At 46.5% G+C, this 19493-nt stretch overlaps 1 protein-coding gene across 3 annotated transcripts in view; it reads right to left on the reverse strand.

The window, feature by feature from the left end:
- LARS2 (leucyl-tRNA synthetase 2, mitochondrial) overlaps nucleotides 1-19493 on the reverse strand; it is a 101436-nt gene that overhangs the window by 72799 nt on the left and 9144 nt on the right. For all 3 annotated transcript variants that reach the window (XM_036333090.1, XM_036333087.1, XM_036333088.1), the window contains 3 exons: nucleotides 14403-14531; nucleotides 8021-8112; nucleotides 7402-7462 (listed from right to left, as the gene is read on the reverse strand). In XM_036333090.1, coding sequence (XP_036188983.1) covers nucleotides 7402-7462; nucleotides 8021-8112; nucleotides 14403-14531 — 282 coding nt within the window. The remainder of the gene's footprint in view (nucleotides 1-7401; nucleotides 7463-8020; nucleotides 8113-14402; nucleotides 14532-19493) is intronic.

The raw sequence follows: 19493 nt of genomic DNA on the forward strand, positions 1-19493 counted from the left end.
TAATAATACAATAATAAATTCTGTGTTTTGCACACTCACAACTGTAAACCACCTTTGCCCCACCCTGTGCTCGCCCTCTCCTTCTGAGCAGATGGAAAAGATGGACTTCGCCCTACTCTTTCTACTAAGTACAACTGACATCCCTGGTCATTATGTATATGAAACAAACATAAGACTCTGAAAAATGAAGAAGAGAAGGCAGGCTGGTTGGGAACCTCCACACCCGAGGAATGACACGGTGGCAAGTTCCTTGGATTTTCTTTGTCCCTCATAAGTCCCAGAATTGGAGCCAACAGAGCCAGTAATCCAGAAAGCCCAGGCGTACAGACAAAAGACAATTAGTCTGTGCTCTGAAATATCAGCGTGTCCTGGAACAATACTGGGGAAAGTCTTCCAGCTTTTATATTCACACCCCAAAGCCAGTTACTTTTTTCCTTTAATTTTTTATTGTGGGAAAACGCACATAACATTTACCATCCTATCCATTTTTAGGTGTACACTTCCGTGGTATAGTAGCCCCCCCTTATCTGCAGGGGATACGGTCCAAGACCCCCAGTGTGTGCCTGAAGCCACAGACAGAACCGAGACCTAAAGATACTATGTTTTTCCTATGTGTACAAACTAATGATAACATTAAATTTATAAATTTATAAATTAGGAACAGCAAGAGATTAGCAATAACTAGTAATAAAATAGAACAATCATAACCGTATACTGTAATAAAAGTTATGTGAATGTGGTCTCTCTCTCTCTCTCTCTATCTCTCTCTCCTGTATTGTATTCATTTTTTCACTTAAAAAAAGGACTTTATGCTTCTCTTGGGTATATATGAATTGCCAGCATCCTTACTCTTGTACTTGGGGGCTATTATTAAGTGAAGTAACAACCAGCAAAGAGAACGTAGACCCCCGATATTTGGAGGGCAGGGTCCTACTGCACACCCTGGCCCCTGCAAGCGATGTGTAAGCTGCTCCAGGAACTTGTGCACAGCTGCCTACCATGGGGCTCGGGGTAAGGGACTGGTGGCCACCACTGAGTTAAGAGCTGCAATTGACCAATACTCACTGCAATTTACCATTCAAGCCTTCCCCTGGAACCTGCAAGCCTTCAATAGACTGCAAAGATCCAAAATGGTTATATCAGACACAGCCAGCCAGTGCAGGTGTCACGTGGGGAAACAGATTCCTGGTACTTCCTACACTCTGCTTCCTAGAATACCTTCCCCAAAGCTGGTTTTTATGATCAACTTGATCATCAGTGGGTTTTTTGAATCCCTTTTTTCCTTTTTCCAGTGGCTATTGTTTGTCCCTCTTTGTGGAAATTCACTCTTCCCCTGGTTTTTGCAGCACCATCTTATTTCAATTCTACTCCAACCCTAGGACTTGCTCTTGGCTCGTCTTTGTCTCTTGACCCCCAACTCCAAGACATCCTGGGCCCTCTGTTCTCTCCACACTGTCCCTTGGTGACTTCATCCAGTTTCTCCGAAGCTGGTCATCTCCAAGGATGGCCACCACAGGCCCAGTCACCTACAGGCCCAGCCTTCCCTGTCTATACATGTGTGTGCTCACACAAAGGGGCGGATCTAGTTCCTCACCCTTCCACCTTGGATTTCTTCTTTGCTTGCAAATCTGTTTCGCTGGCACTGTCCTTGGGCCATCTGCCAGTTTCCCTGGGATCTTCCAGGATCTTATCAGAAGAAAAGTTATTAAATTTCAGACTTACCTGAAATTGACTTTCACATATAAGTTCTCAAACAAAAGATATGTTTTGACAGTAAGTTTGAAAGGTTATTTGAAAAGTTCATTTGGGGCTATCAGATGCTATGAATAACTCATCCTGGAATGGCTCATCTTCAAGGTGATTAGACACCTCTTCAGTGAATTTGCCTTATAAGAAAGACATGTGAGCCCTAGCCAGTTTGGCTCAATGGGTAGAGCATCGATCGGACTGCAGACCAAAGGGTCTCGGGTTCAATTCTGGTAAAAAACACACACCTCGGATGCAGGCTCCTCCCCAGCCCAGGCCCTAGTCGGGGCGAGTGCAAGAAGCGACCAATCGATGTGTTTCTCTCACAATGATATTTCTCTCTGTCTTTCCCTCTGTCTTCCACTCTCTCTAAAATTCAATGGAAAGACATTCTTGGGTGAGGATTAAAAAAAAAGAAGAAGAAAGACATGTGAAACCCAATGTGAAACTCCAGAGAAACCATCCCAGAACTTTCAGCCTAATATAGAAAACACCTCATCAAAAGTGCCAGTTAGCCTTCTGCCCTGGCTCGTTCCCCATCCCTACTCTAAGTTTCACTATTTACAAACACCAGGCTGTTCATCAATTTACAAACTTAAGACAACAAATCAAACAATTCATTTGTTATGCAGCCATAGCAACTGGAACGAATGCCTGAAGAACGAATCAGACAAATCCAGGCTGTTAGGCATTCTTCAAAACCAGGACACGAAACTCTTCAGGAGTCAAAATCCTTATTAGTCATTGACTGGGCTCGTGACCACCAGTGGGGACCAGGGACAGAACAAACCACCACTTCCTCGAGGAGCCACACTGACCGGATGGCCCCTCGTGAGGGCCGAGGAGTCTAAGAAAGCGCTCCTGGCTGGGGCAGCGAAAACCTCTGCCACAGGTTTTAGGCTGGTCCGCCCTGAGCTGGCACCGCGCAGTCTGAGGTCGGCGACACGTGCGCCATGTGTTCGTGATGACATACGGTCCCCACCCCAAGAAGACTGCGGTTCTGAGTGACACCTCAGGCCACAGCACCAACTTCCTGGAAACAGGGAGCCCTAAAAGGTAAGCTGCCCATTCACCTCAGCGGAAACAAAGGTGCCCCTCACCCCCACCCCATGGATCAAGGAAAACCTCCAGGAAAAGGTTAATTTTCTGATTCTGAGGGAGGAGTAACCCAGAGCCAGGAGTCTGCCAGACACACTGCTTCACGCTGTAAGGACCTGGAAGGGGACTTGGAGAGTCAACCTCATCAGGGCCTGTTACTGTTGTCAAGGCAACCGGAGCTCCCAGCTCTCAAAGGGGAGTTTCAAGCACTCACTTGCCCCCAAATTCTTTTTGTTTTAAGCTATTCTTTGAATTCTTTTAAAACAAAAAAAACATAACAAAATATATTTCTATTCCTAGCACCCTCATTGTTTCTCGTAGTTTAATCCTTTGTCAGACATCTAGTCCTCTATGTAATTAAAATGCCAAGGTAGCAAGGGCCTTGAAGCAATAATACTTTTCACTTTGTAATGAAACAAATCATGAAAATCATATGAATCATGAAAATAAACTCATGCAGGAATGGTCCAAATAGCTTGTGTATTTTGGATGAAAAGAGTACAATTCCCAAACCATGATAGCAACACGGGGTGGGGAGGAGAGACTCAGCAAAGACCAGCAGAAGTGCACGCAAACCAACCTCTGGTGGAAAGAAATACTTATAAGACAATAGGGAGCAGGGAAATTTTCAAAATGACTACCATTCCATGATGTTATATGGTATTATCATTAATTGTTTTAGCTTAATAGAATTGTGACGAAGAAAGGGAGGGAGGGAGGGAGGGAGGCTTCATCTTTGCCATGTGTACTGAGGTCTTTACAGATGAAGTTATGTGATGTCTAGGGCCTGCTGTAAAATAGTTCAGAGTGGTGGTTGCAAATGAAATAAGATTGGCCGGGTAATAGCAACTGTCAAAGCCGGGGGATTAGTGTTTGGGGGCTTTCTGTACTAGTCTCACTTTTTTAATATGAGTTGAAAATTTTCAGAAATAAAAAAATCTATCTTAAAAAAGAGACAGGAAGAAAGAGAGGAAAAGGAAAGCAGGTGAGTCGAGCAAAAGGACGAGAGAGAACAAGGAATGGTAAGAGGAGGTGAAAGGGAAGAAAGATGTAGAGAAAGCAAGAGAATCAGAAGCCCAGAGATCAGAGCAGATGGTGGGGAGCCCCGAACCCCTCAGCGGCCTCCCTGCTTCGTGCAGCCTGGGCAGCACCGTTGGCAAAACTTGGAAGAGCTCAGGGTCACCAAAAGCCTGCTGGGGGAAGAGTCCTGAGTGCAGTTCTGATATGCCTCTTCCACTGCCCTGGGAGAGCCACACCTGCACCCCCAGCCCACACGCCCGTGGGGAGAGGAGAGCACAGCTGTCTAAGGGGCTTAACTCCTGTTTCCCCGGCCTTGACCTGGGCGAAGCCACCAGTGTTATTACCGGCCACCGACATGTACAGAGACCAAAGGTAAAAGCATGGGAAGGAGATTGGCACGGGAATGTAAAAGCCAATGAAAAGTAGCACCAGGAAGAACTCCTGAGCGCTCCACGATAGAGAAGCTCAGTCAACTCCGTCACATGTTGATTGTGTAAATAAGGGAGACCAAGAGAAGTTGAATTAGACCAAACATCCTTTATGCCCAATCCTGGAATATGGTTTGTTTTGTTCTGATTTTATACTGGAGTGTGAGTGTTTGGGGTGGCTCAGCAAGCATTATAAACCACTAGTAAAACCTCTTCTGGCAGAGTCCCCAGGCATTAAGTTGAATCCTGTGTAGTTTGGACTTTGTTTTTCTTCTTTTTCTTTTTAAGATTTTTACAAATTGATTTTTATAGAGAGAGAGAGGAAGGAAAAGGGAAGGAGAGAGAGAAACATTAATGTGAAAATGAAACATAGATCAGCTGCCTCTTGCACGGCCCCGACTGGGGATTGAGCCCGCAACCTGGGCATGTGCCCTGACTGGGAGTCAACCGGCAACCTTTCTGCGCACGGGACAAGGCCTAACCAACTGAGCCACACCGGCCAGGGCATGTTTTTCTTCTTCTACTTGTCCGATTTTAAAGGGAACTCCTAGGGATTCCTCCCCAAACAATTATCCAGATGATTCCCGATAAAAATTAGGTCCCAAAATCGGCTTCCATCAAGAGCAGCGGTTCTCAACCTGTGGGTCGTGGCCCCTTTGGCAGTCGAACGACCCTTTCACAGGGGTCGCCTGAGACCATCCCGCATATCAGATATTTACATTACGATTCATAACAGTAGCAACATTACAGTGATGAAGTAGCAACGAAAATAATTTTATGGTTGGGTCACAACATGAGGAACTGTATGTAAAGGGCCAGAAGGTTGAGAACCACTGAATTCAAGAGTCATAGCCAAGGCCTGGACCAGAACCAGCGTGGGCACCAGAGCCTGGTGAGAAGGCAGAGGTCGACGCAGAGACAGACCTGCCTCGATGGGCCACACCAGACAGCTTAGAAGCTAACTCTGTCGTTTGTCATTTGTGGAACTCGTGGGCCATTCCCTAGGACCAGTTCATGATCACCGAGGCCATAACCTGAACCCACGAGAGTCGAGTGCAGTCCACACCGTCTCCTCAGAAGGGCTGCCAATGACTCCACAGGGCGAGTGCCCCACAAAGAAACAATCCCCTCTGTCCTTGCACAGTTGGAAATTTTAGTTCCACTTTATTCTTCCCTCAGTAGATGTTCAGCTATTCACATTTAACTTTCAGTTTCTTACTTTCTGTCTTCTCAAAATTACATCAGCTGGAAGAGATCTGAAGATGGCAACGTAGGTAAATACCTTTACTCGCCGCCTCCCACAACCACATCAAAATGATAACTAAAATACAGAACAATCATCCGGAGCCGCTGGAGAGCTGGTTGAAGTCCTACAACTAGAGAAGTAAAGCAGAGAGCACACTGAGACTGGCAGGGGCTGCGGAGGCGCGGAGCGGGCTGGGCCGGCACCCACGTGCGCCGCTTTTTTAATCGGGAGGGAGACAGTCTCTGCAGAGGCCACCCGGAGGAGCAAGGGGTCCCAGCCCCACACCAGACCCCCAGCCCAGGGTCCCAGCCCCACACCAGACCCCCAGCCCAGGGTCCCAGAGCAGGAAAAAGAAGTCCCTACAGGCAGTAAGGACTATGGGCTGTAAAAACCAGTGTGATTGGGGCTCAGTGATACAGAGGCTGCTGGAGACCCAGCTGTTCCTCTTAAAAGGCCGGCACCACGAACTGAACTTATAAGGTCCCACTTCCTCTGGGCTCCAGCACCAGGGTGAGGCTCTGGGCAACACGGACACATACGAGGGGGAGCTGGATTTGCTGGCATCAGGGCAGGAACTCGGGGGCGGCTTTCTCCCAGACGGAGGTGCTCCAGGGAACGTTGTTCCTATGCTGGGAACTCCCCAATTGCAGGGCTGACTGGCAGCCATTTCTGTTTGCTCCGCCCTGGTGATTCCCTGAGACCCTACCTCATCCAATTTACAACCCCACCCAAGCTGTGTGCAGCAGCTTCTGCATATGAATGGCCTTTTCTTGCTCAGGGTAAAATCTCTCAAACAAGCTCAATCCCCAGTAGGGGGCATGTAGGAGACAGCTGATTGATGATTCTCTCTTATCATTGATGTTTCTATCTCTCTCCCTCTCCCTTCCTCTTTGAAATCAATGGAAATAGTTTTTCAGAAAAGTATCAACAAGGCAGTAGAAAGATCACCGTATTACAAAGAAACAAGTGGGGCTGGCCTCAGACTTCCTCCATCAAATCTATACATGTGATTAAATTACACAGAACGACTACTACTAAATACACACATGCACATATACACGATGTTTACATAAAAGAACTGGTGAAATCTGAACAAGTTTGCACTTCAGTTAACAGTACTGCACAGTGTCGAATTTTTCGTTTTGATATTAGTCTGAACTTATATAAAATGTCATCACTGGGGGGAAGTTGGGGAAGGGTACATGTCTCTGTACTATCTTGGCAACTTCCTGTGACTCAACAATTTATCTGTGACAGAATCGTAACAGGTTCTTGTAAACCTCAAATCCAAACTTGGAACGAAAGGTAAATAAATCAACTTAACACCTAATCACCTAAAAGGACCAGATGGGTGGATATTTAATCACTTCCACATCGATTCCAACAGTCGTGTTCAACTATCGCTGAGAACAGCAGAAATCCCAGCGCAAAGCTGTCGACTGTGAAGTTTAAGTAAGAAGTTAACACTCTTGGCTTAACCTCACCGAAAATTACTTGTTTGCAGACAAATTATCCACCGGGGACACTTTTTCATTTGAGGAGACCTGCTCTACCTCCCTCCCTTCCCTTCTCCCAACCCAAAAAAGCAGCATGTGAAGAACTGTCACAGTCCCCGTGCAATCAGGACCTTCCCTACAACAAAGACCTTCCAGCCCAGTGGGCGTGGCTCGGTGGTTGAGCATCGACCCATGAACCAGGCCGTGGTTCAATTCCCAGTCAGGATCTGTGCCTGGAGGCAGCCAATCGATGATTCTCTCTCATCATTGATGTTTCTCTCCCTCTCCCTTCCTCTCTGAAATCAATGAAAACATATTTAAAAAATAAATATACAAAGAAAGACCTTCCGTAAGAGGGCTGACTTACCCTGTCCCAGCTGAAACACAGGCCCAGGCGGTCAAGCTGCTTCCGCATGTACTTAATGTTACTGTGAAGTAGAGGGAAGAAGGTTTGGATTTAGCTGGGGGGGGGGGGGGGGGGGGCCGTAAACAAACTATACTTTGAGAATAGGAAGGGAAAGGGGAAAAGCCTAGATTATTCCAAAGGGCTCGAAATGTCGTTTTGCCCTGGCCCCAAAAAATCACTAAGAATAAATGAAAATGCCAGCATATTGGAAGATACTGACTCTTCGGACTCAGACAGGATCTACTAGAAAGCACAATGGTCTTTGGCCCTGGGATGGGCCCTTCCTCTGGCCACTCAGGTGGGCAACGCCTTTGCTATGTGCACTCCTGGCCCATCCACATGGGGCGGGCAAAAGTAGTATTCGAAACACAAAGTTTACTCTTGTATTACTGATTATTAATTATTGTGTTATTCTCCATACAAACAACTGTAAACCCACTTTTGCCCCACCCTGTATGTCTGTATTCTGCACGGAGTTAAGCCAGGCATTTAGCATAAAATCCACTGAAGAGAAAAAAACCTTAACATACGAACTGTGGGAATCCACGTACACGGGTGTTTGAATGTCTGTAAAACACACCTTTGCGTCCAACTGTCTGGATGTAGGTTCCTCTCAATGGCGGCATTTTCGGCAGGCAGTCCGAACGCATCCCACCCCATGGGGTTGATGACCTGGGACCAGAAGGGAAGCGTCAGGCATGGCGGACGGTGAAGACCGAGGTCAGTGTCCTCTCTGGGTGATTAGCAGGCATTCTCTTCTACTAACACGCCTGACCCTTCTTCCCGGGTGAGTTCAAAATGTGCTCTGGGAAGCCAGCCAGCTACCTCTGCCATACCGAGGATTTAGCAGGTTACACACCAAGGCATCTATGCTAGGTGACTGAGTCAGTGTTTTCATTACTGCATCTCAGAGTTGTCAGCCAGGCTGTCTCTCTCTCTCTTCCTCTCTTTCTCTTCCTCTCTACCTCCCTCCCTCCCTCCATCCCTCCTTCCCTTCCACTCTCTCTGAAAAGCAATGAAGAAAATATCCTCAGGTGAGGATTAACAAAAAAAAAAAGTCCTAGCAGCTGAAATCAGAAAATCTAGAAAATAAACTTCCGGAGCGTGAAAAATCATGTCTAGCAAACACTCTAAGTAGTTAAAATGGAGTGAGAAGCCGAGCGGACAGGCGCCGCCACCCGTCCGATCTGGATGGAAGGCTGGAAGGGGGAAGCAGAGTTCTCAGAGCTCAAAGGCCCAGATCGCCTGCTGAAGCTGAAATAGGCAGGTCTGCCCAGACGAAACTGGATTAATGAAGGAGGCACTACTCAAGCCAGAGAGCAATTCCCTGGTTTCCCCTTTCCTCCTGCCCACCGCTCCCCCGCCCCACCCCCAACTTTGGCCAGAATTTCTTATTGCCCAAAACCAGCCAGAGGCCAGCTGACACCAGAGCTTGGGAAATGTGGCCTCAAGGGGTCTGCCCTTCTGCCATTCAAAGCAAAGCAGGGGATGGGGCTGACAGCAAACTGGCCAAGGACCAGCACAGGAGCACCAGTAGGAATGCAAAATCTCCCAGGACTTGAGACATCACAGAGGAATTGGGACCAGTTACTGATGAAGGGCAAACACAGGGATCAGAGCCCTGGCAGGTCAGAGCAGAGCTGGCCAGGAGATGAGGCCTGGGAGCGGGTCTAGGCCAGCCCCTGGTGTGGACACAGTCACATGATCACAGCTCACCCTCCTGCCTCCCTCCAGGCATAGCCACCAGCATCTCAGGGTTGTGGGCAGGATGGACAGCAAGGTGGCCAGGAAAAAGGACACAGGAGACAGCACAGCTACATAGGACGATGTACAGACAAGGCTCTGGAGGGATGGACCGGAAAGCACCAGGGATTACTGCCCAGAGGGGCCTAGTGAGGCAGGGAGTGGCCAAAGGAGACTGCAGTCTTATATATGCATATGTGCTTTCAAGGGGGAATATGGAATTTTATGTTCAATTTTAAAATACTTTTCTTTCAAAAGGAAAAAAAAAATAGAACAACCAAAGGTACAGTTCTTGGCCGGTCAGAGTGGCTCAGTGGTTGAGCACAGACCCATGAACCAGTAGGTCAGGGTTCGATTCCCGGTCAGGGCGCATGCCCATGTTGCAGGCTCGATCCCAGGAGAGGGCGTGCAGGAAGCAGCCGATGGGTGTTTCTCTCTCAGCATTGATGTTTCTATCTCTCTTTCCCCTCCTCTCTCTGAAATCAATAAATATAATTTTTAAAAAGTACAGTTCTTCCTCCAACACAGGAAGTATGATCAGAAGACTTTGGAGGGAGACCAGGAAGCTGGGGCAGCGGCCGGCTGGTTCCCAAAGGAGAGAGGAGCACAACTGTTACCACAAAAGAGGCAACGGGTTTCCTCGGAGTGATCGGCTTTCTCTCCCTGTCATCGTAAAACAAAACTTCAGATCTGAAACCAACGTGGCTTCTAATTGACAGCAACCATGGTTACTGCTTCTCAAAAAGCTGCTATTTTCAGAGAGTACCGTGGTTTCTCTGGAATAGGTGCAATCGTTTACTTCTAAGAAATGCGAAACACAGTATTTCCTTTTGTCCAGCAAGTGTAATAACCCACCGCGACTATAGATTGGGGATCAAATTCAAGCCAATACTTCAGGGTAAAAAACATCCGAGTGACAGCACAGCGGCCCAAGCAGGAGACCTCCCCTGAGAATGTGAGGGATGTGACAGGCGAGATCGGCCAGTTCCCAGTCAAGACCCTGGACCAGCAATTCATTCTTTCCCTCAAACTGCATCTGAGAGGATAAGCTCCTACTCTCTGCTTCCAGACGCTGCAGAGATTTGCACATTTGAAAACTCGGGGCCAAGTTGTGTGCTGAGGGGCAAACTGGAAACTGATGAAACATATATTATGATTCACATAGGTGACTATGTAGTGATCACACAGCTGCCAGACACCTCCATGTCTTTCCTCTTCCTCAGGGAACAGCAGTGCCCGGAGGCTTTCTGCCTGAGACAAATTAGCCCCGTGTGTGAGGGAGACTTGGCACGTTGATGCTAATCACCCGATGCTTTAATCTGGCCCAGAAGGTGCTGGGGAGACCAGCCGAGGTGGGAGGAGGGTAATTTTATTTTCCAACCATCTGTGCATACAACAGATGAAAACACAACAAAATCACCGTATGGAGCTGAGCTGTAAATGTGTCATCAGACACTGCGGGTTTACAGAGCAGCCCTTTCTGATTCCTGAATGAGCAGCCCTTTCTGATTCCTGAATGAGGGTGATTGATCTCTGGCTTAGAGCAGCCCCTGCTCCACATCTAATCCTCAGCACCACCTTATTAGTGCTCCTATTAATTGGGTTACACGGGGAAACTGCATTAGAGTTTTTAAAGGGTTTTCTCATTGTCTCACAGGAACTTTGCAACCAATCTGAGGTGGGAGGCGGTCAGCCACTATTGTTGACTAAAGCCCCTGATTCCTGATCAATTCATCACCCTCAAGCCTCCGAGCTTCCATTTGTAAAGGCCACATGTGATCTACACCCGTGGAGGTCCCCGGTGACCCGAACAGAGCAGACTTGGTGCACGGGTCACTCCATATGTTTTACTTCCCATAGTGCTGTTCTCAGTGTGCCTGAGAATTGCTTCACAATTTCCATGTAAGAACAAAGCAAACCAACCAACAAATTTACAAGTTACAGAAAAAGGCAGAGCTTGCTGAACATTCCTTGGGCCTACTGACCGATTTTGAACCCAAGACTCCAATACAGTTGTCCACTGAACAATGTGGATTTGAACTGCGAAGGTCCACTGATAACCCCATATTCCTGGGTTTTGCACCTATGGATTCAACCAACTGCAATGCAGAGGGCTGACTATGCATTGTTCCACAGCATTTATACAAGGGACTTGAGAATCTGTGGATTTCAGTATCTATGGGAGTCCTGGGACCAATCCACTACACATACTGAGGGATGATTGTAGTTTAGTTTTGGGGGACTTAACAGCTATGCTAGGATTTTCAACTGCACTGGGGCAGGTGGGGGTAGCCCCTAACTCCCGTGTTGTTCAAGGGTTAACTGTGTTTGTATTTAATGCAGCAGAAAGCCCAGTGTTTAGAATAAAGCTGGTACTTAATGACTATTTATCGAAAGAATTTATCAATACATGTGTCAGACCCAATTATTCTAGGTTAGATATTCCTTCCCTCCTTAGCGTGAGGATCATTGAACTTGACCTGAAACCAATCCTGCTCTCTCTCTGTCTGGGACTAGACTTGACATTGGAAAGAAGGATTTTAAAACAACAGGAAAGTCAACAGGCTTTCACACTGTTGACAATTTTTTTTACACTGAGATTTCTGTTTCTCTTTTGCCATATCACTTAAAAATGGCAGGACAAATTTTCACCAAATTTGGCAGTAATATTTGGGACAATCTGACTTAACTATGAGCTATGAAAATTAACAAGAAATTAATTTCAGCCCTAACTGGTTTGGCTCAGTGGATAGAGCGTCGGCCTGCGGACTGAAGGGTCCCGGGTTTAATTCCGGCCAAGGGCATGTGCCTTGATTGCGGGCACATCCCCAGTGGGAGGTGTGTGAGAGGCAGCTGATCGATGTTTCTCTCTCATCGATGTTTCTAACTCTCTATCCCTCTCTCTTCCTCTCTGTGAAAAATCAATAAAATATATTTTTAAAAAAAAGAAATTAATTTCAGGGAAACCTGGCGGATACCCGCAAAAGGGAGCTTATCATCTGAAATGGAGGAACACAGAGAACCCTATGCGCCTGCTGATCGCACAGACTAAGACACCGTAAACATAACGTGGTTTCAGGCACCACTCCAGCCGCAGGATCACGCAGGCTGCGGGCAATGACGTGCAGTTCAGATGTTCTTCGGAAGGCAACTTCATGCAGCGCGCTCCAGACAGCAGAGAACGGGGACTCACTTATTCCGTAGAGATGAATGCCTCCCCGGAGTAAACCAGATCAGGATAAATCATAATCACAGCTGCCACCTATTAAGGGATTATTATGTGCCAGACACATGCACAAACTCATTTAACCTGCACAACCACCCCCTGAGGGAGGCACTACTGTTATCCCTGTTGCAAAGATGAGGAAAGTGGGATTCGGAGACAGTAAATGACTTGTGCAGGGTCACTCAGCTAGAAAGTGGTAGGACGGGGCTCAAACCTACTGTCCAACTCCTGAGCCAGCCTGACCGTGGGCCTCTGTTTTGTCTTCTGGGCCTGAGCTGCCTACCTGGGTCCTGGGACCTCTAGGCCCGGGGGCCTGCTTGGAGCTTTCTCTGTAATGCCTCATGCATCTAAGGGAATTAGAGTCCCACCTACACCCTCCCTACACCAACCACCTATCTGCTAACGGGCTTCCCTTTCTTTACCATAAATGTTCAGTTTTGCTACAGAAGCTTAATCTTCAACAATTTGCCTGCATTTGCCAACTGTCTAAAATAACTTGGGTAAGTAAAAAAAAAAAAAAATCGAGTTGAAGAATCGCAGTTAAATAAAGAGTTATTCTTCAGGCAAAGGGCCAATTCATTCCACACCGCCTCTTTCTAATAAACACAGCAGAAAGATGGAGAGCGTGTCTGGGGGAGACGGCATCTGGCATAAACCAGGGAGACAAACACCTGTGGCCGGCTTCAGGCAGGAGAGAAATCGCTGCATTTGACAGGATGACGTTATTAACTCTTCCAGTGACAAAGAGGCGTTGTAGCTTGACTTCCTTTTTAGGAATACTTCTTGCTGCCAACGTCAGTTCGGCATAAATTTTCAAACCAACTGTGACAAGGATGCACTCATCTTTCTAAAAGAAAATCTTTACAAAGGACTGGGAGGCGGCAGACATCATTTGTTCAGGCCTTGCCGGTTCATCACAGCCAGTGGGGGAGTGGGTTACTGGAATAAACACAAGACGGGGCAGAGATGCACAGCGGGCTCTCGGGCACTGGTGTGGGCAGATTCCAGCCGCCATTGGCAGTGCAATGTTTACTGTTACCACCATGTGCCATGCATATGCCATGTACTTCACTGTTACCCTCTTTGAATCCTTGTACCAGGCCAATGGGCAGGTACTAGTTGATCTCCACTTTGCAAAGGAGAGAACACTAGGTCCCAGAGAAGTTAATTAAATGACTAGTCAAAGGTCCACAGCTAGGAAGTGCTAAGAGCTGGCCTTCAAGTCCTGGCCATCTGGTTCAGTGGTCCTGGCTCGCAGCCCTTCGTCCATCCCGCCTCTCTGCAAGTAGTTAAAGAAGGTGTTACGATTATTCCCACCTGTGGGACTGGTGGGAATAATCGATTATTCAGGCCTGCAGACTGAAGGGTCCCAGGTTCGATTCCGGTGAAGGGCACATGCCGGGTTGCTGACTCAATCCCCAGTAGGGGGTGTGCAGGAGGCAGCCAATCAATGATTCTCTCTCATCATTGATGTTTCTATCTCTCTCTCCCTCTCTCTTCCTCTCTGAAATCAATACAAATATATTTTTTTTATAAAAGTTTCTTCCTCCTCCTCTCTCCAGGCAAATTTCACCGCATCCTCCAGATCTATGTCAGATGGTCCCTCTTTAGTGGGGCCCCTCCCAACTCCTGCAGAGCTGTTATTCCCCAAATGTCTCTTCCTTACAAAACCTTATTCCATTCTGTGTTTCACCCCACCAGACGGTGAACTCCTTCCTGGGGAGATAGCATGTGTTACCCACATGTGTGGCTACCCCACTCCACCCCCACCCCATCTCCACCCTTAGCACAACACCTAACACCCAACTAATCGAGATGCTTTGTTATAATAACTTCTAGTTCATAAAAGGAAACACTGAGCTTGTCATGTTTATCTTCAAAGCGAATCTCATCTTAACTGAGTGGTGTTCTGCATTTGCCCTGAACACACGTTGCAACATTCTCATTGTTCTGGGGGAGGTGGACACAGGCTGTCGGGCAGCACTGCCCTTACCTGCATCCCTCTCATCCTCTGGAACCGGGCGATGGTGTCGCTGATGGTGTACACACGCACATGGCCCATGTGCAGCCTGCCCGATGGGTAGGGGAACATGGAGAGCACATAAAACTTGGGCTTCGATTTCTAGGGAAGAAGGAAGGAAAATGATGAGTATTAGTAAGCATTTACTGGGAACCTGCCTGCACATAGCAGTGGGCACGTTCCTCAAGGTAATTGTTTAACACTGTGAAACGTGTGCTTTTGAAAACACTATTCCTGTAATAGAAGTTGACAAAAATGTCAAAAACCCAGATTCAAAGCCCTGGTTTGAGCTAAAGAATGTCCAAAATGGCCAAAACCGGTTTGGCTCAGTGGATAGAGCGTCAGCCTGCGGACTGAGAGGTCCCAGGTTCGATTCCGGTCAAGGGCATGTACCTGGGTTGCGGGCATATCCCCAGTAGGAGATGTGCAGGAGGCAGCTGATCGATGATTCTCTCTCATCGATGTTTCTAACTCTCTATCTCTCTCCCTTCCTCTCTGTAAAAAATCAATAAAATATATTAAAAAAAAAATGTCCAAAATGATGCCAAACACCCTCCAAGTGCTAATTACTCACCTATATTTTTAATCTTTTTTTCTCTCTCTTTTAAAAGCTTCTCTTAAAGACAGCTTCTATCTAGATCTAAGCAAACTGTGTTTTTCCAAATGAAGCTCTAGTGAATCCCAGATGTGACATCTCTGAACATGGAGCCCTTCCTCAATCTTGAGCTGCATTCAGACCTGGGTTAGCTTAAGACCAGTATCCTAAGGCACCAGTTTGGGTCCTGGGTTTCTCACTGTGTTGGGAGCTTATCTTTTAACAGAAAAAGCTGAAATGGGAAGATGGTGGGAATCTCAGCCAGTGAAGGGAGAAGGCTGTGGCTTCCCAGGGGTGGTCTGCAGGCAGCCTCAGGCCAGGGTTGTATAACTAACTCTCCAGCTTCCCAAGATGCAGCTTCAGCATGAGAAACACAGAGAACTGGACGTGCATCCCAAAAGAATGAACACAGGGCAGGAAGTCCTCATTGGGACGCTGACTTCGGCACCTTAGTTCTTCCATCGGCAAAATGGTGAGTGCTGGCACAAGTCCGTGCACAGGAGGGAATAAGGCTCCAGAGGAAAGCTGGTAGGCAGGTAACTAATTCCTCATTGGGGCCTGTTGTTCAAGGGCAATGACTGGGTTTGAGCATCTCCCCGCCTAACTCTCCAGCAAAATTAATAACTATTGGAAATTTGTGGGCCTTTGTGCTCCAAAAGCCTGATAACTGGCCTCTGTAGAACTCTTAGCAAACTGTCCCCATGATGCAAACTGGGCATTTCCCAGCAAAGTCGTCCACCAATCCTGTCCAGGCGATGGCACGCTGCCCCCGCCCAGCCTTACATCCTCCAAGGGGCAGAGGAGCTCCTAGGAAGAAAGATAATAAATAACTGCTTCTGCTTAGTCACTAAGGGTCAGGACCATCTGATATTACACTATTACATTTACTTCTGCCTTCTGTCTTTCCCTTTCTGTCTTGACTCCCTTCCTAGGGTCGTCTAAGGCTTTGCTTCCCCCAAACTAATGAAAACAAATGCAAAACAGAATATTCATAACCATCCCTTTGTGATCATGTGGGGGGGAGGGGATTTGCGGTTTTTGCTAGTATTTGCTTGCCTGATCGTTGACACAGCCAACTATAACCAGGGGAGTAGAAGAAACCAGAAAGCAGATTCTTTCCAATCTCATCTGACCCCTTGCTTTAAACTTCCTTCAGCAAAGAAGTTAAACTTTTACCAGAGCCTCTGACACGTGGCAAAAGAGACTAGTGTGGAACTTTTCTCTCCCTGCCCCTCCTCCAGAAATGACCGAGGGGCAGTCAAGTCAAGATGCCTGAAGGAAGAAAAGGGGAGTAAGGAGTCTGGAACTAGTCTACACAGACTAGAAAACCGTCTTGAAATGCTGTTGATGTAAACAGATGGGTGGGAAGCAGCACACGATCGCGCTCTTTAATTGGAAACTGTGGATCCACAGCGCTTAGGAAACCCTCAGGAACGTGGGTGAGGACAGGAGGTTCAGGAGTCAGTGGGGACTCAGGAATTACCGTCTTTAAGGAGACAGGTGACAAATAATCCTCTCAGCTTGTAAACAAGGCTCTCAAAGGAGGAACAAGACCTCAGGAAATAAGCAAACTAGCCTCCCTTCTCATTTTTAGGGAACGTGGTAAAGATCTGTTAAAGAGTTATTTTTTTTTAAACATATTTTTATTGATTTCAGAGAGGAAGGGAGAGGGAGAGAGATAGAAACATCAATGATGAGAGAGAATCACTGATCAGCTGCCTCCTGCACGCCCCACAGTGGGGATCGAGCTTGCAACCTGGGCATGTGCCCTGACTGGGAATCGAACTGTGACCTTCCAGTTCATAGGTCGACACTCAACCACTGAACCACACTGGCTGGGCCAGAGTTCTGGGACCCGAAAAAAACACACAAGAAAACCCTTGCTATAAAATATTTCGAGTTTTTCATTATAAACTTTTTACATTAAACCTGTTCTTCTTTTATTATAATCACCTTGTTTTTATTATAGTAATATATTTTTATATTATGTTTATTTAACAATCAATCTTGCCCCAAACATTTTCCACTCCTTCATTAGCATCTCCTTTTTGTATGTTTGTTTAACAAAGCTTAAATTTATGTAAAATCGAGTGATTCATTATATAGTAGCTAAGCCAAACACCAACACTGAGTTTATAGAAGATATATAGAAAAGTACTGCTAGCAAAAGCTTTTAATATTCATGGATATTTTTATTGCAGAAAAGGTATTCAGCTTACTGCCTGCCCTGCCTTTTGCTTTCTGTGTGAATTAAGTCATTTTCCTCTGTGACAATGAAATGCATTCTATCCTCTGTGGGTGGAAAGAAGAGAAGGAATTATGGGAGTTTATGTTATAACCAAGCAGGAATGTAATTGAAAGGGAAATTTTCATAATTATATAAAAGTTAAGAATTGAAACCATTAAAAGAAATTAAGATTTTAAGCGATAAGAAAAGGACGGTCTTTATAAATAGGTCCTATTCTTTTTGCCAGCTTCTCACGTTGGGAGAGAGATAATTTCTGTTTCTTTATAGACCTGGCTCCGAGCTGGGAGGAAGGGAGGATGGCAGAGAGGAGCACTCAATAGCAACCTGGAGCCCTAGTTCTGGTCCCAGCTTTGCCCCTGGCTCTGAGACCTTAGGCAAATTCCTTTGCCTTTCTGGGCTCAGTTTACAATCTGTAAATCAAAGGTGGCTCAGTGGTTAAAGCATCGGCCCTTGGATCAAGGGGGTCTCAGGTTTGATTCCCAGTCAAGGGCATGTACCTCAGTTACAGGTTCCCCAGCCCCAGTAGGGGAGCATGTTGGAGGCAGCCAATCAATGTGTGGGTGTCTCTCTCTCCCTCTCCTCCCTCCCTTCCACTCTCTAGAAATCAATGGAAAAAATATTCTTGGGCCCAGCTGGCGTGGCTCAGTGGTTGAGCGTCCACCTATGAACCAAGAGGTCACCGTGCGATTCCCGGTCAGGGCACATGCCCGTTTGTGGGCTCAATCCCCAGTGTGGGGTGTGCAGGAAGCAGCAGCCGGTCAATGATTCTCACTCATCTTTGATGTTTCTATCTCTCTTCCTCTCAGAAATCAATAAAAAAAAAAATATTTTTTTAAAAGATGACTGGGTCTGAATCCTGGCTCTGCCACAGGTGAGTTGTGCATCTGGACAAATTGCCAAACCTCCCTCTGAGCCTCGGTTTTCTTATCCCCAAGATGAGGATAATACCTTCCCTCAGGGTTGTTTCTGGATCAAATGGGAAAATAAATGGACAGATGGTGCCTGACACATCATAATATGCTCATTAAATGGAAGTTCTTGCCCTAACCGGTTTGGCTCAGTGGATAGAGCGTCAGCCTGCGGACTCAAAGGTCCCAGGTTCAATTCCGATCAAGGGCATGCACCTTGGTTGCAGGCACATCCCCAGTAGGGGGTGTGCAGGAAGCAGCTGATCGATGTTTGTCTCTCACATTTCTCATCGATATTTCTAACTCTCTATCCCTCTCTCTTCCTCTCTGTAAAAAATCAATAAAATGTATTTTTCTAAAAAATGGAAGTTCTTTTTAGTATGATGATAATTAGGATCATGCTGGCAAAATATTCCACTTCTAGACAATCATTTGGGTGGGTTTCAACTGTACCTCACACTAGAGCAGTGATGGCGAACCTTTTGAGCTCGGCGTGTCAGCATTTTGAAAAACTCTAACTTAACTCTGGTGCCGTGTCACATATAGAAATTTTTTGATATTTGCAACCATAGTAAAACAAAGACTTATATTTTTTATATTTATTTTATATATTTAAATGCCACTTAACAAAGAAAAATCAACCAAAAAAATGAGTTCGTGTGTCACCTCTGACACACATGTCATAGGTTCGCCATCACTGCACTAGAGTGAGGTCCATGGTCAATGCTTCCGAACCCACCAGCATCCAGCAGTGTTTTCTGTTCCTGACAAGACGCACCACACATTTTTCTCCCCTTGTACCTTTTTCATTTACATAACACTTCAGTTTGTAAAATGTGTTCAGCCACATTTCCCCATTTGACTTTCAAAACAATTCTGTGAGATAAATAATGTGAGGAATGTGAGGACCAAGGAGGTTCATGATGTTGCCAAGTTCGCACGCATTCTGGAGCAGAGCCAGTCCTTTACTGCCAGGCTCCAGACCCTCGCCAGGAGCTCGCTCCACTACACTGCACCCCCCTCAAACCCGACAGAGTGGCAGGGCCCATCCACAATATCTCCAAAGCTATTTATCCAATTATTGAAACACTAGAGGCTCAGTGCACGAATTTGTGCACGGGTGGGGTCCGGTTGGGCAGATCAGGCTGGGCCAGCCAGGGGGAGGGGCCACGGGCAGTTGGCTGGCTGACCCCACCCCCTGATCAAACTCCCAGTTGAGGGCACAATTTGCATATTCGCCTTTTATTATATAGAATAATTTATTTTGATCCACTTAATTTTTTAAAAACCATATGCTTCAGAATGAGATGTCA

Source organism: Myotis myotis, unplaced genomic scaffold, assembly GCF_014108235.1.
Source record: "Myotis myotis isolate mMyoMyo1 unplaced genomic scaffold, mMyoMyo1.p scaffold_m19_p_13, whole genome shotgun sequence".
Lineage (NCBI taxonomy): Eukaryota > Metazoa > Chordata > Mammalia > Chiroptera > Vespertilionidae > Myotis > Myotis myotis.